General features: G+C 34.4%; 1 protein-coding gene across 1 annotated transcript in view; it reads left to right on the forward strand.

Moving 5' to 3' along the window:
* The window catches only part of LOC150093636 (ataxin-7-like protein 3), a 208,352-nt gene that overhangs the window by 144,930 nt on the left and 40,468 nt on the right, over positions 1-22,954 (forward strand). The window contains exon 10 of the mRNA XM_090413034.1: positions 21,947-22,062. Coding sequence (XP_090269160.1) covers positions 21,947-22,062 — 116 coding nt within the window. The remainder of the gene's footprint in view (positions 1-21,946; positions 22,063-22,954) is intronic.

Consider the following 22,954-nt stretch of genomic DNA (forward strand, 5'->3'; position numbering starts at 1 on the left):
TTTTTTTTTACTAATATTTCAGTGGTTTTCTACCTATCATCTTCAGACAGCAAATTGCAACTGTGGAAAGCACTCATCTAGTTACAGTTTGACTTATTCAGTTTGAATTGTTTCTACAATTATTTGTTGGGCACTGTGTACCTGCCACAGTTGCAGTTTGCAATCTGAAGATGCTGGTAGAAAACCAGCAAAATACTAGTATGGTCAATAAATTAATTACAGGGAAACCTTGCTTAACACGAATTTGATATGCACGATAATCAGCACGATTGAGTGAAATGATACCATTTGCCGCTTTAAGTGAGTGATTAATAAGTTTAAGTGATTTTTTACGTTATGCAAAATTTTTTGTTGCAAAAACTTTGCATCCTTTTTTTTGCTCCAGACGATACTTCTTTATCCCATTGTTGCTTATTCTGTACAAATCTCAAATCTGCCCAACTTTGGAATACTGCTCTCACATTTGGAGTTGGTACACTTAAGATCTCTCTAAAAATTCTTGAAGATTTTTAAAAATTCTTAATGCAGTTCAGAAGAAAGCATTTCAATTGATTCATCACCCCCCCCTCTCTCTCTCACACACACAGACTCTCTTCAGCCACTCTCTCATAGTTTCCACATTGTCTCTCTTCTACAGATATTTCCATGGGCACTGTTTAGCAGGACTGACATTCATTATTTATTTTTACGTTCACTCTACTCATGAAAGGTTGAAGCCTGTAGTACATTAGTACCATGAGTGGGCTAAGGATTAATTTTATTAATTAATCCTTAGCTATTAATTTTATAATTTTTATAAACAGTGATGTGAAGTCATTAGCCTCTGTATACGAGTTGCATAGTCCTGAAGTTGCTTCAGGTGTAAACTTTGTTTGCTTATACTTAGATAAAGGATTAAACCAAGAATATAATTTCTTAACATCTTTAATTTATAGTATAACCAAGTGGAAAAACTTCCAACATCTATCTCTAATCCAGAGTATTTTAGTAATAAGATGTGACACCTTTTGACTGCTCTATATGGAAAGATGACTTCGACATTACTTCAACCTTGGTATCACTTCTGGGTCTGGCACCCACTGATGAAACCTCAATAAAGGTCGAAACCAGTCTGGGTAGTGACCCTTCCAATAATGCATAGCATCATACTGGTCTTTAAGGTTATGTGCTTTGTATTATGGGATACTAAGGCAAGTGATGTGAAGTCATTAGCCTCTATATACGAGTTGCCCAGTTCTGAAAATAGTTTAGGTGCAAATTTGTTTACTTATGCTTAAACCAAGAATATAATTTTTTGGCATCTTTAATTTATAATTTTATAATTGTTTTGCATAGCCTGGAAACCCTGCTCTAGAGAATGAATGTGTAACTTTTCAAGCCACTTCAGGCCTCCAAGTTTCATACTGGATGATAAAATTCATCTACCACATAAAACAGTCACAAGCATCCATGCCCACAGCCTGTTTGTTGGAGAGTAGTTATTCTAATGACTTAGCCATCTAGGCAAGCAATTAGATCTCCCATTTCTGCTAAGCCTACAGGAACATGAACAACATCTGTTCAGACATCGTTTTACAGTTGAACTGCTGACTCACCAAACCTGCTACTCTGTTTTTTTTTTTTTTTAATTCCATATACCTCAGTTCTGTGGACCAGCTTTTCCCTAATGACTACAACCTGCAGTCCTTTAAGAATATTAACAAATTACTTGTCCCTTGACACCAGTCGACACATGGCATTTATGAGAGGGCACAAGGCCTATAATAGAGTGGGATTATTTAAAAAAAAAAAAAATACTGTTCAAGAGATACTCATTATGAAATATAAGTGTTTTATATTAAATGCTTTATTTTTCTTTATGTAATTAACATGTATAGTAATTTAATCAGGGGTGCTTAAAGGTCAAAGCTGTATAACTGAGAGGAGACCTCCATATAGCCTTTAAAGGAATGTGGAGAACTGACCAGTGCTTCTGACCTAATGTCCAATCCTCACCTTCTCATGGTGCACCCTGTTGAGTATCTACCTGGATACTGAATGAACGAGGATGGGCTGGCAATTTGGGATTTAGCCGACCAAATTGTTTTCTTATTGGCTTAAATCAAAATACAAAATGATGGTAACAACATGACAAAATTTCATGCCGATTGGGGCGTCGCCCGGTTAAACAAAACCCCAGTTGTTTTTGCCAGGGAACCAGAACAAAACGCGAAAAGTCAGCTACTGGAACAAATCTGAAAACACACCCCAACTCAACATCACCAGAGTTAAAGATCGGTACTATCAACATAAGAAGCCTGAATGGCAAGGAAATGGAGCTAGCTGAGGAATTAGATAAGTACCAGATCGACATAATAGGGGTAACTGAAACAAAAAAGATAAAAAATGGTGAGATCTTTCTATGCAATAAATACAAAATGTTATATTCAAGCAATGACAATCAAGGAAAAGAAGGAGTAGCCATAGTATTCGACACAAAATACGAGGCTAATCTTCTTGAATGGCAGGCGGTCTCAAATAGAGTGATGTGGGCAAATATCAGAATGGGAAATTGGACAATGAGACTATTTGTGCCTATGGTCCCACAGAAGGTTCTACTAAGGTAGAAGTGGAAGAATTTTTTGAGGCTTTAGAAAAAGCAACTGACACAATGAAAACGGAAAATTGGTCCTTGTTGGGGATCTAAATAGCAGAGTAGGATATGATTGTGAGACATACAAAAATATTTTGGGAAAATTTGGAGAAAAGAGCAAAGCTAATAATAATGACAAATATCTGTTGGATTTCTGCTCAGGACATGGACTGGTTATTACTAACACCATAAAAATGTGCACAAATTCACATGGAGAGAAGAGGCAAGGAATAAGAAAAGTCTCATTGACTATGTTACTGTTGATAGTGATGTTTTCTCCCTGGTGCAGGACACTAGAGTGTACAGAGGATTTGAAATTGGAAGCGATCACTATTTAGTCTTGAGCAGGATAAAATTGAATTTCATACTGAAAAGAATAACATGTAAGAAAGTTTTAAAGCGAATAAAAGTTGAGCAGCTCTCAGATGTGAACTGTAGACTAACATACACAAAGATTATCGAAGAAAAAATGAAAGAGTTTGAGAACAGGAACCAAACCTTGGAGATTCAGTGGCAAGCCTTGAAGAAAACCCTGATTGATTCAGCCAGAAAGGCATGTGGTGAGGTTGTCTGCAAGGATAGAAAAATCAGGACTCCATGGTGGACGTAGGAAGTTAAAGAGGCAGTAAAGGAAAAGAAGAAATCATATCAAAAGTTCCTGGCAAATAAATCAGCTTTTGCTCTTAGAGAATACAGAGACAAATGTAAAAAAGCTAAACAAAAGTCATGGGAGGACTTTGGCAAGAACATAGAAAATAAATATCAAGAAATGGGCAAAATATTCTGGAGTTTGTTGAAGAAGCTTAGGAATGAAGGAAAGAGCGCTTTAAAAGGAGTTAGAGATGATAAAGGTGATATGAAAACAGGAGAAAAAGATATCCTCAAAGTATGGAGTAATTACTTCGAAAAATTGCTAAATGAAACAAGCAGTGATTGCACAATGGCGAAAAACGCTCAACAGGCATACAGTCAGGAAGAGATATCTATACTTGAAGTAAAAAAAGCAATCAAAGGCTTGAAATTTGGAAAGGCAGCAGGAGTATATGATATTCGACCAGAAATGCTGAAGTATGGTGATATAAGTCTTACAGTGGCTGCACTGCATAGTTCAGAATGCCTGGACAGAGTGACGAATTCCCAATGATTGGAGTATAGCTCTAATAGTACCCATATATAAAAAGGGAAATAAAACTGAATGTGAGAATTACAGAGATATTTCCCAACTGAGTGTTCCTGGTAAGGTTTATGCAATTATACTTGAGAAATGGTTGAGAAGAATTGTGGAAGAAAAGCTTGGTGAAGAACAAGCTCGATTCAGGTCAAATAGAGGCTGTCAGGATCAGATCTTCACTTCATGACAAATAATGGAAAATTCATGGGAATATAACAAACATCTGTATTTAAGTTTTGTTGATTTGGAAAAGGTATATGACAAGGTGCCAAGAGAGAAGCTATTCAATATGCTAAAGTTATATGGTGTCAATGGGGTATTATATCAAGCAATACTTAGTCTTTATTTGAGTTGTAAGTCAGCAGTTAGAATTGAAGAAAGTACAGGAAGATGGTTTAATGTTAAATCTGGTGTGAGACAAGGAAGTACATTATCCCCTCTGTTATTCATTATCTATATGAATCACATTATGAAGAAAAGTGGTATTAAACATGATATCAGCTCTATGCTTTATGTGGACGTTGTTATACTTCTAAATAAATCCGCTACAAGTCTGCAAGATTCCCTAACTAAATTGAATAACTGTTGTAATAGATATGGTATGAAGATCAACAATAAAATCACAAAGACAATGAAAATAGGCAGAATCATTGAAAATATCAACTGTGTTGTGAATGGAGAACCTGTGGAACAAGTAAAACTTTTCAGCTACTTAGGCACGATTTTTAGTGAAGATGGTAAATTAAATTTAGAAATAGACAACAGAATCAACAAAGTTGGTATGGTAGGAAGTCGATTGAATAAATATGATTAATATCGCTGCTAAAGTTGGCACCAGAAATAACATAGTTCAGAAGCTTTGTGGTACTATATGGGTCTCAAGTGCCACAACTCTGCAGTGCACTGCAGTGTGTCTAGTTTACAGTGCAGCACAGTATGGTGCTCCTGTCTGGCTCAATAGTTACCATGTTAATAAGGAGTATACCCTTACAATGGCTCCCGCTTTTAGCAATATTGCTCCTCTGGAACTGCGACGACAGGAAGCCTTGCTTCGTGAATATAAAAGAATTTTAAATAACCAAAATCTCCCAATACATGAATTTATTCCAGATGCTTTATCCAATAGACTAAAATCCAGAAGACCTGCCATAAAAACCGCACATAATCTTCTTAGCCAGAATGACAGTATGGTGAGCAGGTCGAATTCACTGTGGTCCCAAGCAGTATCACCTGAAATTTGCAATCACATAAACATCTTCCAAAAACCGTCTGGATTTGACCTGCCCATGAATATATGGACGACGGCTAACAGGATTCATACAGGCCAGTGTATGTGGAGACTTACTTGCAAAGTGGGGTAAGATACCAAATCCCCACTGTCCCTGTGGAGCCGAGACCCAAACCATTTACCATATAGTACAGGAATGTGAGCTGACAGCATATCCAGGTGACTTTAAGGATATCTTTGACCTATCCCCAGATGCAATCAACTGGATCAAAAACCTAAATGTTAAAATATGACTAATCTGTTTGATGCTTGTCATAAATTTCATATTTGTATTTGCCTGAATGTAGACTTTTTTTTTTAAATCATATATGTGTATCTTATCTATACTCATGTGTATTATATCTTATTGTCTTTTAATCATGTGTACAAGCCATACAATAAGTAAATAAATTGAATAAATTCATATGGAATAAAAGAGAAATTAGTCAGAACACTAAATTAGCTTATACAAGACGGTGTTCAAACCAGTTTTAACTTATGGATCTGAGAGCTGGGTCAGAAGTAAAACACTTGACCAAAGAATAGAGACCGCAGATATGAGAGTCCTGAGAAAGATTAGAGGCGTGAACAGATGGCATCAATGGCAATATCATATTAAAAACGAACATATTAGGAAAGAACTTGACATTGTCAGGATCCAGGAATGTGTTAGCAGAGCTAATCTCAGGTGGTATGGTCACTTAAATAGAATGGGCGAGGAAAGATTAGCAAAACAGGTGTTCTCTGCAGGTTGGCAGGAAAACGACCCTGAGGAAGACCAAGATATAGGTGGATTGATACGGTACAAAGTGCCTTAGATGAAGATCTGATAATGTTGGAGTCTTGACAAGTAACAGACTGATTTGGAGGAAAATTGTAGATTGGAAGTTAGTAATGATGTAAATTTTTCATGTAGTACTATCATATCCCTTGAGGGTACATGGCAGGAATTTGATGATGATGTAATTTAATTAAGTTTTAGTATACGTTCTGCATAATGTCCCATTTACATCATATAATTGTAGTATTTTAAACAGCTTTTTTCTTGAATATATGTTTAAGATTTGTACGTGTGACTTTTCCATATCTACAAAACTTAAATATATTGTATTTCCATGATTTTTGACTGTTTGTCTCAAATGAGATTTTGTTTTGATAGTCCCTGTTTGACCTGGAATTTTGACTGTCTCCTTAACAAGTATATATTCTCTTTACAAGTATTTCTTGCATACAGACTGTTCCATTCAGTATGGAAATTTCTTGGAAGCCAAAGCAAGTGTAGGATTTCTTGGAATCCTGTGGGCGTAATATGTAAGGAATCCTTATGTTTAGTTTATTTCCCTTTTTATAGATGAGTGTACTAGGAGAACTCTATTCCAGTCATCCATAATTCACCCTTTTGGCAAGGACTTCTGAATTATCCAATGTAGCATTGTAAAACTTTTATCATCCTATTATTCAAGCATTTCTAGTATTATTATTATTATTATTATTATTATTATTATTATTATTTTTTTTTTTTTTTTTTTTTACAGTAGGCTTTTCTCCATTTCTTAGTTTTTTTGAATAACCTCCAGAACATTCTACTACCCTTCTAGTATTTATCTTCTGGATTGTTATTAAGGTCTTCCCATGGTTTTTATTTCACTACTTTCCACATTGCTCATTGTTCTTACATTTTTCTGTGCAATATAAGAGTATCTGCTGACTTTGTGAGAATTTTGACTGTCTTCCTAACTTCTTGAATTCACTATGAAGTTTGAATTTTCCATCCTTGCAAATGAGTTTGCTGCATACCTCTTTGGCTAATCAGGCAATATTTTCTTTGATTTTTTCTGTTGGATCTCTAAAATTTAGTGATTTTTGTTCATAAACTCCCCCCCCCCAATAATATTTCTATATATGACTCTAATTCACTTCTGACTTTGATTCTTTTTAAAACTTTTGTATGTGTTTTTCTTTTCCATGGATACTTATTTTTATCCTGCTGTAAACATACATACATACATACATAGCTCATGGCAAAAACATGATGTTAAAAAAGAGAATCATGATGTCATTATATGGTAACAGAATTGAAGAATTTAAAATATTTTAAGTTAAAACTTTGAAGGAAAACACAGATCTAATCCAAGAAGTTGGAAAATTAAAATAAGAGGTTAAAAGTAAAAGTCTTAATATGTTATAATAAGGAAAAGAAACATGTATATCATTATAAATTCAGATCTAGGTTCGTAATCCAGGTCACAGCTTCAGGAGCCGTTTGTAAAAAGTCATTCCAGTCATTCTGATAAGCACGGAAGATGCATTCTGTTACAATATGTTGCATAGTCTGTCGTGAAGCATCACAGTCACATTCTGGAGATGTTTGTCTGTTCCATTTATAGAGAGTATCTCCACATAGGCCATAATTTGTCCGAATTCTATTTAGTACTGTCCATGTTTTGCGAGGTAGATCTGATCCTGTGATGATTTGATCACCTTTAAAGATGTAATGCAAATGTTCTTTCGTATTTTCCTTCCACATTTCTTCCCACTTTGATAAAGGATTAAAATTATTTAGCACTAGTTCTTCTGCTGCTCATAGTGATGGATGGCGAGATTTCAATCTATTGACGTTAAGAATTGGGAGATCCTGATGAATAGGTAGGTTCGGATTACCAGCAATTTTTTGGAATTCACAGACTAAAGAATTCATTCTACGCAGTTCTGTAGGAATAAGGCCTGCTAAAAGAGATAATCTGCTGTAAACAAAATGATGATCACTGCCTATTTCAGATCACTGTATACTCTTATATGCTGAACTTCTGCGAAGATATCACATAATGGTAACATCAGTAACAACTAACATCTTCGGATTTGAATCTCATGGTGGGCATGGATGTTTGCGATTGTCTTAGGCATAACTAAGATGAAAAGCCAAACGGCTATTTTTTCTGGCGAGGTTGATAAGTAAAGAGGATAAAAATCCCTTATTGTTTTTCAGCCAGTATGCGAAACTAAGATTGAAAACTATGATCTAAACGTTTCATGCCGACGAACTGTCGGCGGATCCAGGCATAAGTGACCACTTGGTAGTGCCACACCAAGGCAACTCGATGCAAAGGTGGAGCAAGCTCCCTCACTATCCTTGATATTTTTTTATAATGTAAAACTCACAGCTCCTAGGAGTTGTAGAACTGCTTTACATTATGAGGAGAGGTCACTACCCAGACCGGTTTCAACCTTTTTTTGAGGTCTCATCAGTGAGTAGCTAGGCCTAGATAATATCAAAGTTTAAGTGAAAAGAACTTACATACCTTTGCTATACGAATGCCAGAAAGGTGTGCCACTATATTATATTATTACATATTATAACTAAGATGAAAAGCCAAACGGCTATTTTTTCTGGCGAGGCTGATAAGTAAAGGGGATAAAAATCCCTTATTGTTTTTCAGCCAGTATACAAAACTAAGATCGAAAGCCTGGTGTGGGATCTTTTCTGCAGTTATTGGATGCCTAAAGTAGCCTGAAAGGTTTCTGGACTATGTGAAAAATAACTTAAAAAATGCAAAAATAAAAAAAAAGTAAAAAAAATCCTTAACACAACTACAAAAACCTATCTGTAATTTGTGGAATTTTGCAATTCATGTTTGTAATCTAGAGTAATTTATGTTAGAATTACTCCAGCTTTTCTTCCTTTTCTAGATTACCATTGTCTGAATATAACATCTTATAGCTATTATTTAGAAGTATCTCTTGTATAATTCTCCTTCTAGCTTCATTCATTTTCCATTGATGCTGCTAATGATGATGACGATTCCTGTTCTTCAGTTCTGTAGAGTTTGAGGTTATTCTAGTAGATGAATTTTTCACTCTTAGTTCAGGTTTACTAACAAAAACAGCATGGCAGGGTTGAGTGCTGGGAAATACCCACCTAGCATAACATTTGATAATGTTGTTCCATCAGATATTTGTTTGTGGTTTAAATCAATATAGAATAAAGTTTGAAAAACATCTCTGTCCCAAAACTGACAGCATGTTCTCATTTACTGATTATCATTCAGATGGATGCCTAATAATAAATAAAACAGAATGCACCTTGGAGGGGTGAGAATTAGAGATTTGGTCAGTTCTCTGCATTTCATACAAGCTGTTAGGTAGTTTCTTCCAGTTGTCTATCTAACTTCTACTTAAATAGTGTAAACAGTGATCTTTATTACATTCCATGATTTCTTGAATATTTGTCATAAAGTAAGATTATAGTCTTGAAAATCAATATTTCACCTAAACTCAGCTTGTTCTTCTCTGATTTTTCCTGTATGCATAAATGTGTAAATCATTGCTGGAACACCAAGGAAATTCCTGAATAATTCTCACATTCAATTTTTTATTTATTTTTTATTTTTTTTCATGTAGCCTCCATCCGTGAAAGGTTGTAACCCTATAACATGTTGGTACTATGGGTGGACTAAGAGATTTTTGTTATTTATTTATTTTTCCCATTCTACTTAAATACATACAATGAACTCTCTCTTCTATTGTCATTTGGAATTCAACCCTCTGACAAAGTCTTCTGAATAAGCCACACTGTATTATTCTTGTCAAAGTTTCTGGAAACCAAAAACTATGTAGACATAGAATGCAAATAAACAGTTTACTGGCTAAAATTTATTATATACAAGCCATCATTTCACTAGATTAAGCTAGCATTATCAGAGGCAATTTAACACTACACACTGAAAGGCGCTCTTCTTTAGGGATTCCTGTTATTAATGCTGATCGGTAGATATGGTGGTGCACCAAAATCTATGTAAAATCATATCATCAATTTTGTTTCAGTTAATCAGGTTCTGTAGAACTTGTGCCGCTTCCAGAAACAGTCTTCAGTTTAAACTGGGATTTGTGAAGTAACCTGGCTTTCTTCCATCTTATGAAGTAGTCTTTCTCTAAGGCATGTTGAGATAGTCCCCATTTTGGTTCTCCATTCCAGATGTATTGTTTGTTCTTTTTTCCTGACCAAAGTAGCTCATCCTGTCTGTCTGAAATATTGGATTCCACACTGGCAAGGGATGATGTAGACACTTGGGAAGGAGTTAGGGTCCAGACAATCCTTGATTTGTCTTAGGCAGGCTGGTACTTTGTTTAGAGGTTTGTATACTGTTCTGATTCGATGTCATTTTGCCTAGGAGCCCAGTTTTTCTGTTGTGCTTTTGATGTAGGGTAATGATATAGTGTATGTATAGTCTTGGTTATTTTGTGGGGGATATTCTTTTTAAGAATTTGGTGAGGGTTATTTTGTTGTATCCATTTTATTGGAATAATGTGAGTAGAACCTGTTGTTTCAGGTGCAGTGCTAATCCTGAGGATGAAATTCACTCTACCCTGGAGGCTAAAGTTTTGAAAATTCCAAGTTTCTGGGCAGGAGGGTAGTGTGAAGTGGAAGGTAGGGCCTATGTGTGTATGTGTGTGTGGGCTTACAGTAAACTTAATCTATGATCTACTTGCCTTGTGGCTGAAGTATCCAAGAAGGCAAGAGCCCCTTATTTTTCTTCTTCCATGGCGAAACTAATTCGAAGATATATTGAAGGGGCTGTTCCTGGAAGTGGCACAAGTTCTGTAGAACCTAACTAACTGTAACATATTATGGATAGTATGATTTTACATGGATTTTGGCACACACCACCCTATCTACCCATTAGCATTAACAACAGGAATCACCATGAAGCTCTTATTTTTGTGCAGCTTAGACATAGTTTTGCCATGTACTTATTTGGCTGAGATAATCTGCTTTCTTCACATTTTGTCATGCAGTCTTTGAGGCTTAGATTTATTTTTAAACTCTTTCACTTTTAACAACAGGAATTACCACGAAGAGCACCACTTTGCCCTCCATGCACATTACTGTCTTTATTATCCAGGTTATTTTAGTTTGTGTCCTCAGTGAGTATGCAGTGTTAAATTTCCTCTGATGATGCTAGCTTAAGCTAGTGAAACATTGTTTTGTAAATAATTAATTTTAGTTAGTAAGTTATTTATTTGCATTCCATGTCTACATAGTTTTATATTCCAGAAACTGCAACATGAATAATAGCAACAGCTACAGATATTTAAACATGGAAAAAATGGAAAGCCACACTCCGAAACTTTTATAGTTCCATATTTAAGCAATTTTGCTCAGGTAGACAAGAGAAAGTATGAATTTGTAGGAAATGTGATATTTTATTGGACTATGAGTTAATGAATGTGAAACAGACTGAAGAAATAAAAGATGGCGTAAATAAAAGAAACAGAAATGGAACAAAAGCTAGTGAGACCGAGGGAGTGAAAGAACAGAAGAATATAGAAGCAAAAGTTGGTGATAGGGGATCAAAAGAAAATATAAATGAGGAAATGGAAGTAAGGTGCAGCAGAATGAGAAGCAGTGAGACTACAGGAACGAGAGAGAGAGAGAGAGTGAAATTGTTGGAATGCAAGATTTGATGAAACGGGTCAAAAGGGCGAATAAGGTAGATGTAAAATGGATGAATGAGGTGCTTAAGCATGAAATCTGGCAGAAAAAGGCACTGGTAGAAAAAGGCACTTTGGAGGCAGTACAAGATGAATAATGGTAATAATCAGCTACACAAAGAATATAAAGAACAAGCCAAGAGAGTGACTCAGTTAATAAAGAGACAACAAAAGTATAGTATTAGCAGAAATTGGAAAATCAAATGCAGAAAAACTCTAGAGAGTTTTTAGATATGTGGCAAGTAGAAGGAAGAATGATTATGATAACATAATGTTAATGGATGAAAATGGTAGAAGGTAAATGCTGAATACCTCAACAATGAAGACATTGTTGAGGTATTCAGTGATCATTTTATAAGGTGTTTCATCCTCATCAGGGTGATTCTTCTGCAAACCAAATACCTGGTTTGCAGAAGAAAAAATTGTCTTTCATCAGGACAATGCACCTGCCCACAAAAGTGTTTTGGCAATGGGAAAATTAAAGGATCTGTACTACGAATTGTTGGAACATCCACCCTATTCCCCAGATTTGGCTCCCTCTGAGTTCTCCTTCTTCCCAAAACTAAAACACTTCCTTGCTAGTGATGAGGAATTAAGTGCAGAGACATAGGAGAGGATGGCTTAATTGTGAGTGAGCAGGAGATATTTGAGGAAATAAATAAACTTGATGGGCTGCCGAGTTTAAACATGGCCGTACCAGCCTTGAAGATGATCCACGTGAAGGATGTCCAAAAAGGGTAACACCAGAAATCATTGATCAAGTGCACGATATTGGTATTGGATGACCGGCGAGTCAAAGTGCATTAAATTGCTTAGCCTATAGGCATTTCCAAAGAACGTGTAGGATATATTTTGCATGAAGAATTGCAAATGAAAAAGCTTTGGTCAAGATGGGTGCCGTGCTTGCTCACAACAGATCCAAAATGCACTCGCATGAAAATATTTGAACAGTGGTTGGAGCATTTTAACAAGAATAAAACACAAAATAAAATTTTGTGTGTCGATTTATTACTATGGATGAGACTTGGATTCACGATTACACAAACCAGAATCCAAACAGCAGTCAAAACAGTGGACAGAAGGGGTTTTTCGGCATCAAAAAAAGACAAAGTTGGTTCCATCAGCAGGAACGGTCATGACATCGGTGTTTTAGGATGCTAAAGGCATTTTGTTTATTAATTATCTTGTTTATTAAAAAGGGTAAAACAATAACCAACCAGGGAATATTATTCCGATCTTTTAACCAGACTAGACAAAACATTTGTGAAAAAAGACCTGGTTTGCTGAAGAAAAAAATCGTCTTTCATCAGAACAGTGCACCTGCCCTCAAAAGTGTTTTGGCAATGGGAAAATTAAGGGATCTGCACTATGAATTGTTGGAACATCCACCCTATTCCCCAGATTTGGCTCCCTCTGATCTCTCTCTTCCCAAAACTAAAATTCTTCCTCGCTGTCAGCGTTTTTCTTCGAATCAAGAGGTGATTGCAGCTGTAGAGGGGTATTTTGCAGATCTTACTGAGAACCACTACAGGGACAGGATAATGGCGCTATAGCATCGCTGAAATAAATGTATTAGTCTTAAGGGAGATTATGTTGAAAAATAAAAATAATTTTGAAATTATAAATTCGTTTTTTCATTGTTAGGCCAAGAACTTTTCAGACCACCCTCGTAACTCTCCTGGATTCTCTAACTAAATTGAATAGCAGCTGTAACCAATTTGGCATGAAAATCGCCAATAAAATGCCAAAACTATGAAAATAAGCAGCAACATTGAAACTTCAGCTGCATTCTCAATGGAGAATTTATAGAACAAGTAAAATTTCAGCTTTTTAACAGCTTTTAGTGAAAATAGAAAATGACATTGGGATATAGACAGCAGAATAAGCAAAGCTGGTATGGTGGTAAACCAGTTGAATAAATTTATATGGAATAAGAAAGAAATTAGCAAAAACACCAAACTAGCAGTATACAAGACTGTGTTCAAACCAGGCTTAAGTTATAGATCTGAAAGATAGGTTAGAAATAAAGCACTTGATCAATGACTAGATAACACAGATATGAAAGTTTTAAGAAAAATTAGGATGACACTAATGGCAGAATCATATTAAAAATGAAGACATTAGGAAGGAATTTTTCATTGCTAGCATTCAAGAATGTGTTAGCAGGACTAATCTAAGGTGGCATGGTTGCTTAAACAAAATAGGAGAGGAAAGGTTAACAAAACAGGTTTTTGATGCCAAGATGGCAGGTAAAAGACTCAGGACAAAGACCAAGTTTTAGGTTGATTAATTTAGTCAGAAGTACTTTAGAAGATACTGAAATGTTGGTCATGACAATACTGGAGTGCTGACAAGTAATAGACTAATTTGGAAGAACACCATTGATAGGAGGTTAATAATAATGTAAACTTAATCATGTTGTGTTGTCATAGTAACCTGTACATCCCTTGAGGATACATATCATGAAATTGATGAATTTTTACATTGTATTGATTAGAAGGTCAAATCCCAAAATTATGCAATATGGTCATTGTGTAATCTCAAATATTCCTCTTATATGAGCATTTCAGGTTTATAATTTTTTTCCTATCTCAATTATTGAATTTCACACTTAATTTCAATCCTCCTGAATATTTTCTGATACTGCTCTATCACTGTTTACCTCATCTAATAATTTTTCAAAGTAATTACTCCAGGTATCTAAAACATTCTTATCACTTTTGTCATTTATTATTTCTTTTGTGGTATTTCAATGGCATTTTTGGTAGCCTACAACACATTTTGCCACCTTATATTTGTTTTCTATATTCTCAATTATATTCTGTTTATTATGATGTTTATTCTCTATTCTGAATTTTTCTTATGATTTTTGTTTAACATTTTTACTCATAACTCTTTTACATTTTATTCTGTATTTTCTAAGGACACATGCTGACTACCCAAGCCCTTTCAGTATCAGTTTATTCTTTTTCTTCATGTGCTGTATGTTTAACTTTCTTCGTTTGTTGCTTTTTCTATTTTTGCAGACAACTTTGCTAAGTCAATTATTGTTTTCAAACTCTTTTCCTTTTTTCCCCAAAATTTAGACTCTCTCAATATTGTCAAATTTTGTTCTTCTAAGACACTTCTACCTGTATCAAATTACCTAAATCTTGTCTTCCTCTGGGTCTTTTTCTGTCATCTGGACATAAAACACCTGTTTTGCTAACCTTTTCTTTCACATTCTGTTTAAGTATGTACTCTGATCTCACACTTGAACAACTCTTTTAACAGTTATACACCATTTCAGATTAGCTTTACTCACATTTTCCTGAATGCTAACAACATTAGGTTCCTTCCTTCCTAATATCTTCATTTGTAATATGATTCCATCATTGATGTCATCTGTCCATGCCATTAATTCTTCTCAGCACTCTTACATTATCTGTCATCACCAATCTTTGATCAGCTATTTTTATTTCTAAGCCAGTTCTCGGATTCATAAGTTAAAATTGGTTTGAACACTGTCTTGCATACAGCAATTTTAATATGTTGACTAATTTCTCTCTTATTCCATATAAATTTACTCAATTGACTCTTCATTATGTGAATTTTGCTTATTCTGTTGTCTCTTTCTATATTTAATTTCTCATTTTCACTAAAAATTATGGCTAAACAACTGAAATGTTTTACTTCTGCATTAGTTTTCTCTCTTCAGGGAATGCTGCTGATGTTTTCAGCATTCCTGCCTATTTTCATAGTCTTTGTCTTTTTCATACTAAGTTTCACTTTTTCATGCCAATTTTCATACCAAGGTCATTACAACAAGTCTGCATGATTCTCTGAATAACAATTTAGAGAATCATGCAGACATGTACTGGGTCTATTTAAATATATGATATCATTTTCATAAAGAGCTGAGATTAACATATTTTAGTATAAGATCTAATGCCACTTTCCTCCATAATGTGATCCACATAGATGAAATAACAGCCAAGGTAGTGTGTACTCTTGTCTCACACTTGATTTTGCATCAAATTATCTTTCTGTACTACCTTCAAATCCAGTTGATGATTTATAGTCATATACAAACAATGTATTTCTCAATATCTTCCATTTGTCCCATATGATTGAAACATTTTGAAAAGATTTTTTCTAGGCACCTTGTCCTATACTTTTTCCAGATCTATAAAACTTAAGTACAGATTCTTGTTTTATTCTCATTATCTCAGCTGTTTGTCTTAAAGTGAAAATCTGATCCTGACTACTCCTATTTGACCTGAACCCAACTTTTTTATTCTCCAAATTTCCTTTTCATAGTTTTTCTTAGTCTCTGGTCAAGTATGCATAGATCTTTCTGGAACATTCTGTCTGGAAATTCTTCTGTAATTCTTATAATCAGTTTTATATTTACTTGACAAGAGGCTTTAAAAAACTGTAGAGGGAACTCAAGAGGGGATCTCATGAGTTCCATGAGAATATTACTTGAGTCTTGATATTTTTAGTTTACCAGCAGAAGAGCGAGTCAGTTTGACATCAAGAAAAGGCAAGGAATTATCCGTTTCAAGCTCAGCAGTAAACTTAATACTTTGATGTCGGCTATTGAGATGTTCGAGATGTTTGATGTCAAACTGACTCGCTCTTCTGCTGGTAAACTAAAAATATCGATATATAGAAAACCCACACATACCAACAGATATCTGCACAGTCAATCCTATCATTTCCCTCCTCATAAGCTTGGAATAATTTCCACCTTGGGACATAGAGCCCGTTCTCTTCTTGATGATCCAAATGAACTGCTTACAGAAATAAACCATCTGAAAACTTCTTTCGAAGTTAATGGATATTCCAAGAAAATCATTAACAAATTCCTTCTTAATCCTCCCAGACATCACTCAGAAGAAACAAATAGATTCAAAAGCAATATATCTATTCCTTACATAAGTACTGTTTCACATAAATTAGCAAAAGTTCTAAAAAAATACAATATCAGAACCTTGTTCACTCCACTTCCAAAGATCCGTTCCTTAATTAGCCACCCAAAACCTTGTCATCATCAACTCAAATACCCTGGCGTATATAAAATATTATGTGACTGCGATATTCCTTATTTCGGGCAGACAGACAAATCTGTCGAAATGCGTATGGAAGAACACATGAGAGACATTACTTACAAGAGACAGCGAGCAAGTGCATTATCAAGTCATATCCTCTTCTCGGCTAATCCTAATGATAATAACCAAAGTCGCAAAGTCTGCTGGAAAAAATCTACAAACATCTTCCGTTGCAGTGACGAAATAGAGAGAAAAATTGTGGAATCGAGAGAAATCATCTTCAATCCTGTTCATCTAAATAACAACTTAAGCTACAACCTCCCGGATAGTCATTCAGCTGTAATCATGTACTGGCGTTCACGTGATGCAGCAAGCACGAACTCTCCCAACAATGCAACAAATGAAAGAACAGCTTCAAATACAACTACAACGTTTTAATGCTAATTATGTATAAAGACTGTCTATGATGTTCATAGTCTTTTAACCCTCAATGTTTAGTGTTTTTTCTTTTATAATGTCACCTGAAGAAGGCTGTTACAGGCCGAAACTAGTAGTGTGTTTATATTAAAACCTTTTTAATTAAATCTTGGTTCTAGTCATTCAATATTTTTCATAAAAATATATATATATATATATATATATATATATATATATATATATATATATACACACACACACACACACCAATAATATCAACAAATATAGAATTTTAAAGAGCTTCATGTTTTTTTTAATATTTTAACAAGAATTGCATTTGCTTAGCATAACTAACTTGATTCTGGAAATCTTGATCCTCCATTCTATTTAAAATAAGAAAGAAAGGGGAAAAAATTAAAAATTTCAGACTGTTCATCCAAAAAAGCACAGTCAGATTAAATGATCTTTAATGGCATTTCTCTTACTGACTCACTTCACTCTTGATTACACATACATTATATTTTTGTCTCTATGTTTCTTCTGTAGAAAAATTCCATAGATATCATTCCTTTTAGCTTATTTTATGTCATTCTTGAATGGCTGAATCTAAAAACAGTGACTGATTTCTTTTTCAGTTTGAACTCATTGCAGTTACTTCACCTCTCCATTCATTTCTGATTCACTCTCCTATTCATGCTATCTCTTCCTATGAGATAATCTACCTACCTCAGTCATATTTTCCAGAAATTTTAACTTAGTTGTTGACTGATTGAAACATTAAGTAGACAATTTAAATAGAAGTTAATATGATAAAACCTTTATATTAGAATTTTAATTGCACAAAGTGTTTATCCAATATCAAAGTCATCTTTGGTAAGATGAATAAAAAATTAAAACAAGACACAAATATGAAGACTCACCAATGAGAACATGCCACCAGGCACACATAAATAACATATGTAACATGGTCTAGACCAGAGGTCGGCAACGCAGTGCCCACGGGCGCCATCGTGCCCGCAGTGCATTTTTAGTGCGCCCTCAGAAAAATTACTGTAAACTGCTTTGGAGCTCGCAGTGGTAATTTTGCAGCATAGATCGCAGTATATCTGAGAGATACATTTATTGCTAGTATGTCCTAAAATGCAAGAAAACGGAAAGAAAAAACACTGCAAATATAATGCATGATGGTACAAATTAAGTGAATATTGAATCCAACATTATTTCATAGCCGAATATAGAAACTACAAGAGTTTCATGCCGAATATATAGAAAGTAGAAGTTTCGGTGGATGCAAGCATAAGTGCCTTATGGGCAACTTATAGTAAAGTTAAGCAAGCTCCAGACCTCTTTCCTTAGTATTTTCCATAAATGTAAAGCACATCTTGCAGAGGTCAGCAGCCTTTTTAATATGAAGAGCACAATATAAAATTTGAAAATTTGAAAATATTTGCACACAATCAACTGTTGAAAGTTTATTTTTCACTAGGTTAGACTATGATAAATTTAGTTTAATCCTTTATCCCAGTGAGAGCAAACAAAGTTTGCACCTGAAAATATCTTCAAGACTGAATATAGTGTTGTGTTGTACTACTTACCCAGGTAAGATAATACAACACTATATTCAGTCCTGAAGATATTAGATTAAACTAAATTTATCATAGTCTAACCTAGTGAAAAATAAACTTTCAACATCTTTCTCTAAATCCAGAGTAATTTAATAAAAAAAAAAGGTGGCAAACCTTTTGGCAACTCCTATAGGTAAAGATGATCTTGCTACTGCTTCTGCCTGGTATCTCCAACTCTGGACCTGGCTCCCACTGAAGAGACCTCAATAAAGGTCTAAACTAATCTGGGTAGTGGCCAGTCCCTTAAAGCATAACAGTATACATATCCACAAGGAGATGTGCTTTGCATTATGGGAGATACTGGGATAGGAGTGTTGGTAGCTTGCTCCACCTTTGCTACGAGTTGCCTGGTGTTGTACTACTTACCCAGGTAAGTAGTACAACACTATATTCAGTCCAGAAGATATTTTCAAGCACAAACATTGTTTGCTCTCACTGGGATAAAGGATTCAACTAAATTTATCACAGTCAACTGTGTTAATTTATCTTACATAAGAAAAACATTTTTTTAACTATCAAAATATAATAAGAATGAAATCTTTTAAAATCTTTTATAAAACATTTAATTGGCTACTGGTTTTACCATACAATTGGCTGTGAGAAGGGTAAAGATAGTGCGTGTGCTTATTTTATTTTCAAACTTGGGCGCATTCGCTATAGAGGAGTTGAAACAATAATTCCAAATAATCTATACACTTCAGAATAGACTAAATTTTGTTTGGTTACCGTATGAGTTTGTTGTTTAATATGTTTCAAAAAAAAATTTTTTTTTTTGAAAAAATGAAAAAGTAAACAAGAAGAATAAGGGGCTCGCAAATTTGAGAAAAATTTAACAAAGCGCTCGCCACTATTATAGCTCACCACTGTGTGTAACTATTATATGTTACTAATGTATACAAATATTGAAACATAAAATCCAACCTTCTTTCTTATTATAACTTCCATTTTTCTCCTCACCAAATTTATGGATTTTACATGCTTTCCTTTCACTGTGATTTTTTTTTAAAGAAAAGACAAACCTCATAAATTCAAGAGGCTATACAAGTTTATCCAGAGCAGACTTTCACAAACATCCATGTCTGTAGTGGGATTTGAATCCTCAACCTATTGGTTAAATTGCGAGATTGCAAGCATGCTATCCACTCAGCCAACCAGGCTGTTTGCTGGGACTTTCATCTACTACTTGCTATCTTTTAAAATCCTTCCTTTTACTTATAAATCATACAGCACTTTATGCACCATTTATTATGCACCCAAGATTTAAATCTCTTATAATAATGCAAATAAAAATTGCAGTTCTAATAGTGCACTCAGTCACACCTACAGCTCACTATGTGGTTGAATGAAAACTAGCAGTGAATGTGCATAGATTCTCATAACAAGAGGCTGGGTTACTGGGAGAAAATGAAACAGTGGAGTCTTTAAAATGCTTAATTTATGCAGAATTTTCTGTTTTTATTTTTCAAAAAAAAAAAAAATTCCTATATTATTTTTGTATTGTATATTAATTTAGTTTTTCCCTCTTCACAATCAAACTGGCATTATTCTGAAGTGTCATAAATAGAATCATCGTAAACTGAGGTCCCTGTATCTGTAGTATCAGCAGAACAGGGGGCCTCAGAAACTATGTCAGTGTATTCACTGACATGGTTTCAACTATGCAGTCATGTTATCATTTGTGTCTCTTCATATATTCAAGTTTGAAAATAATTTGCATTTGATAAGAAATCACATCCATGTTTAATCCTTTATGTAATCAAGTATAATCAAACAGTTTGCACATGCAGTATATTCACAACTAGGTCACTTGTATGTTGACCTCACAACACACCATATAGAAAATTGGCATCCCTTATCTGCTCCACTAAAGACCAACCTCCTCCCCTAGACCTACCTGGGGTATACCAGGTCCCTTGCAGCTGTAAGCTGTCCTACTTTGGCTAAACAGGCAGGACGGCTAATATCAGAATTTCAGAACACAAGGACTACATCTGGTTTCACCAATATAGCCACTCTGGTCTTGCAGACCATGCTCTGGATGCCTGCCATAGAATACGGTGGAAGAAAGCTATGATAATACACTGTAGTAAATTCAAATACGAAAGGCTATTCATGGAATCAGCCTCAGCCCTAAGAAACAATCCAAACCTCAACAAATTTGGTTGCATGAGACTGCCCCAAATTTGGGAAACCTACATCAGAAGACCTTCTGCCCAAACTGCCAAGAATACCTACATTGCCCACTAGGGGACACCATTAGGACTTTTAGGAGAAAGAATAGCTTCCTGCTTCGTCCTCATTTACTGTGTATTGTGCTTGCGTGCACGTGTCTTGTTTCTAAGTTCCTGTGAAAATGGCAATGTGACGTTGCCAAAATATTGGAAGTGTATTAAAATTTATTTTAATGTATATTCTATTGTACGTTGTAATTTCCTTATGCTATTTAGTAAGCATGTATAGCTAACGTGTAAACTTTTCCACGAGAAATACAAAGACATTATGGGAAGAACAACTATCCAAATCAGTTTAAAACTTTATTAAAATTCCATCAGTGGAAGCCAGACCCAAAAAGTTACTGTCAAATCAGTGCAGAAATCATATAATTTAATACAAGTAACGAATAGGTGTATTGCCTTATTATTAAAACTCTGGATCAGGAATAGGTTTTCACTTGATAACAAATAAATTATATTTGACAAGAAATTATATTTGTGGCAGTGTACCTCATGAATATAATTTCTTGTGTAATCCTTTACCAAAGGATTAAAGGAGTAAAGATTTAATGCTCTGTGAAATATAATTTACTTTGTTACCAAGTGAAAAAAAACTATCTACAACTGTTTCTGATTCAGAGTACTTTAATAATAAAATGATATACCTTTTTACTACTTATATAAAAATATGTGAAATTTGCTTGATTCTATCTTAGTAATTTCTTGGGTCTGGCTCTCACTGATGAGACCTCAATAAAGATTCAAGCCGGTATGGGTAGTGGCAGCCTTATCATAATGCAAAAGCACTATGGAATACTATGGCAATTGATGTGAAGTAAGTAGTCTATAAGCAGTCTAGCAATGAACAAACTTGATGTGCAAACTTGATTTTCTTACAGTTAGATAAAAGATTAAACAAGAATATAATTTCTTTGTTACCAAATGAAAAAAAAATTTTTCAGCACTCGAAAAGTTCATTTGCAATATGTATGACTATCTTCATAATGTAGTATATATTTTTAAGCTTTGTTCCTGTTCAAATTGAAAACATGATTTAAGTATCTTTATCAATTCTTTAAAAATTATGAAATCCTTTTAGATGTGTGGAGTTATTTCTGAACACACCAAAAAAATGTGCACAAGATCACACAGATGCCCCCAGCATACAGATGATCAGCGTAGAGCTGTTCGCATTTCTCTATTAGGAAGACACGGGTAATTTTTCTATCACATAAATGAAAATAAGCTTCATCTTTCTTTGCAGTTTTCTACTCATTACATATAGTGATAAAGTACTATAGATTTAAGGCTTGTATGTTTAAGATGATTAATAAAATTAAAAAAAAAAAACTATAACCAATTGTATATATCTGTTACTTAGGGCTGTGCAGAAGAATAACTCTGATCTCTGTGATTTATATTAAATTCCACAATATGATTAAATGCTTAATAATTGATTGAATTAGTTGATTGGAAGATTGCATACTGTTGAAAAGAATTATTTTCATTTCCTTTAATGATATAAGTATTCATCTGTGGTATACCAGAGTAGTTAATTATTTCAGTTAATAACATAGATTTGGATCCAGGCAGTAACAGGATATTATTATAAAAAAAATTTAACTTAGGAGATTGACAAAGAAAATTCGATTTTAATATCTTTATTTATGAACAAATAATATTAGTGTAAATTTAGGTATTGCATGGATGAAACAGTTTATGTATGAAATGTTTATTTCTCAAGCACTGCACTATATGCAAATCTGCATTATAAATAAAACTTATAATCTAAAGAGAAAAGGGCCCACAAACTTAGCATCATACATAAAGAAAATAAACATTATGCAAGGTTTCTGATTTCTTCTTTTCAAGATCACAGAATTTGATGAGACACAAACAAAAACAGTTAACTTGAAATTTATAAAACGCCTTTTCTTCGTCTCTCAAGAATGGCCATTGAAATATAATTAACTCATGCCTGTTTTTCTTTAAAAACAAAACAAAACAAAAAATAATAATTTGTGTACAACCTTTAAGTAAAATAATATTAACATGTTAGGCCTGTGTAGCTCAGTAGAAGTGGTGCTTGGTTGCTCGAGGTTTGACT

This window comes from Typopeltis vanoorti, chromosome 23, assembly GCF_054136105.1.
Source record: "Typopeltis vanoorti isolate ZY-2024b chromosome 23, IOZ_Tvanoo_1.0, whole genome shotgun sequence".
NCBI classification, from domain to species: domain Eukaryota; kingdom Metazoa; phylum Arthropoda; class Arachnida; order Uropygi; family Thelyphonidae; genus Typopeltis; species Typopeltis vanoorti.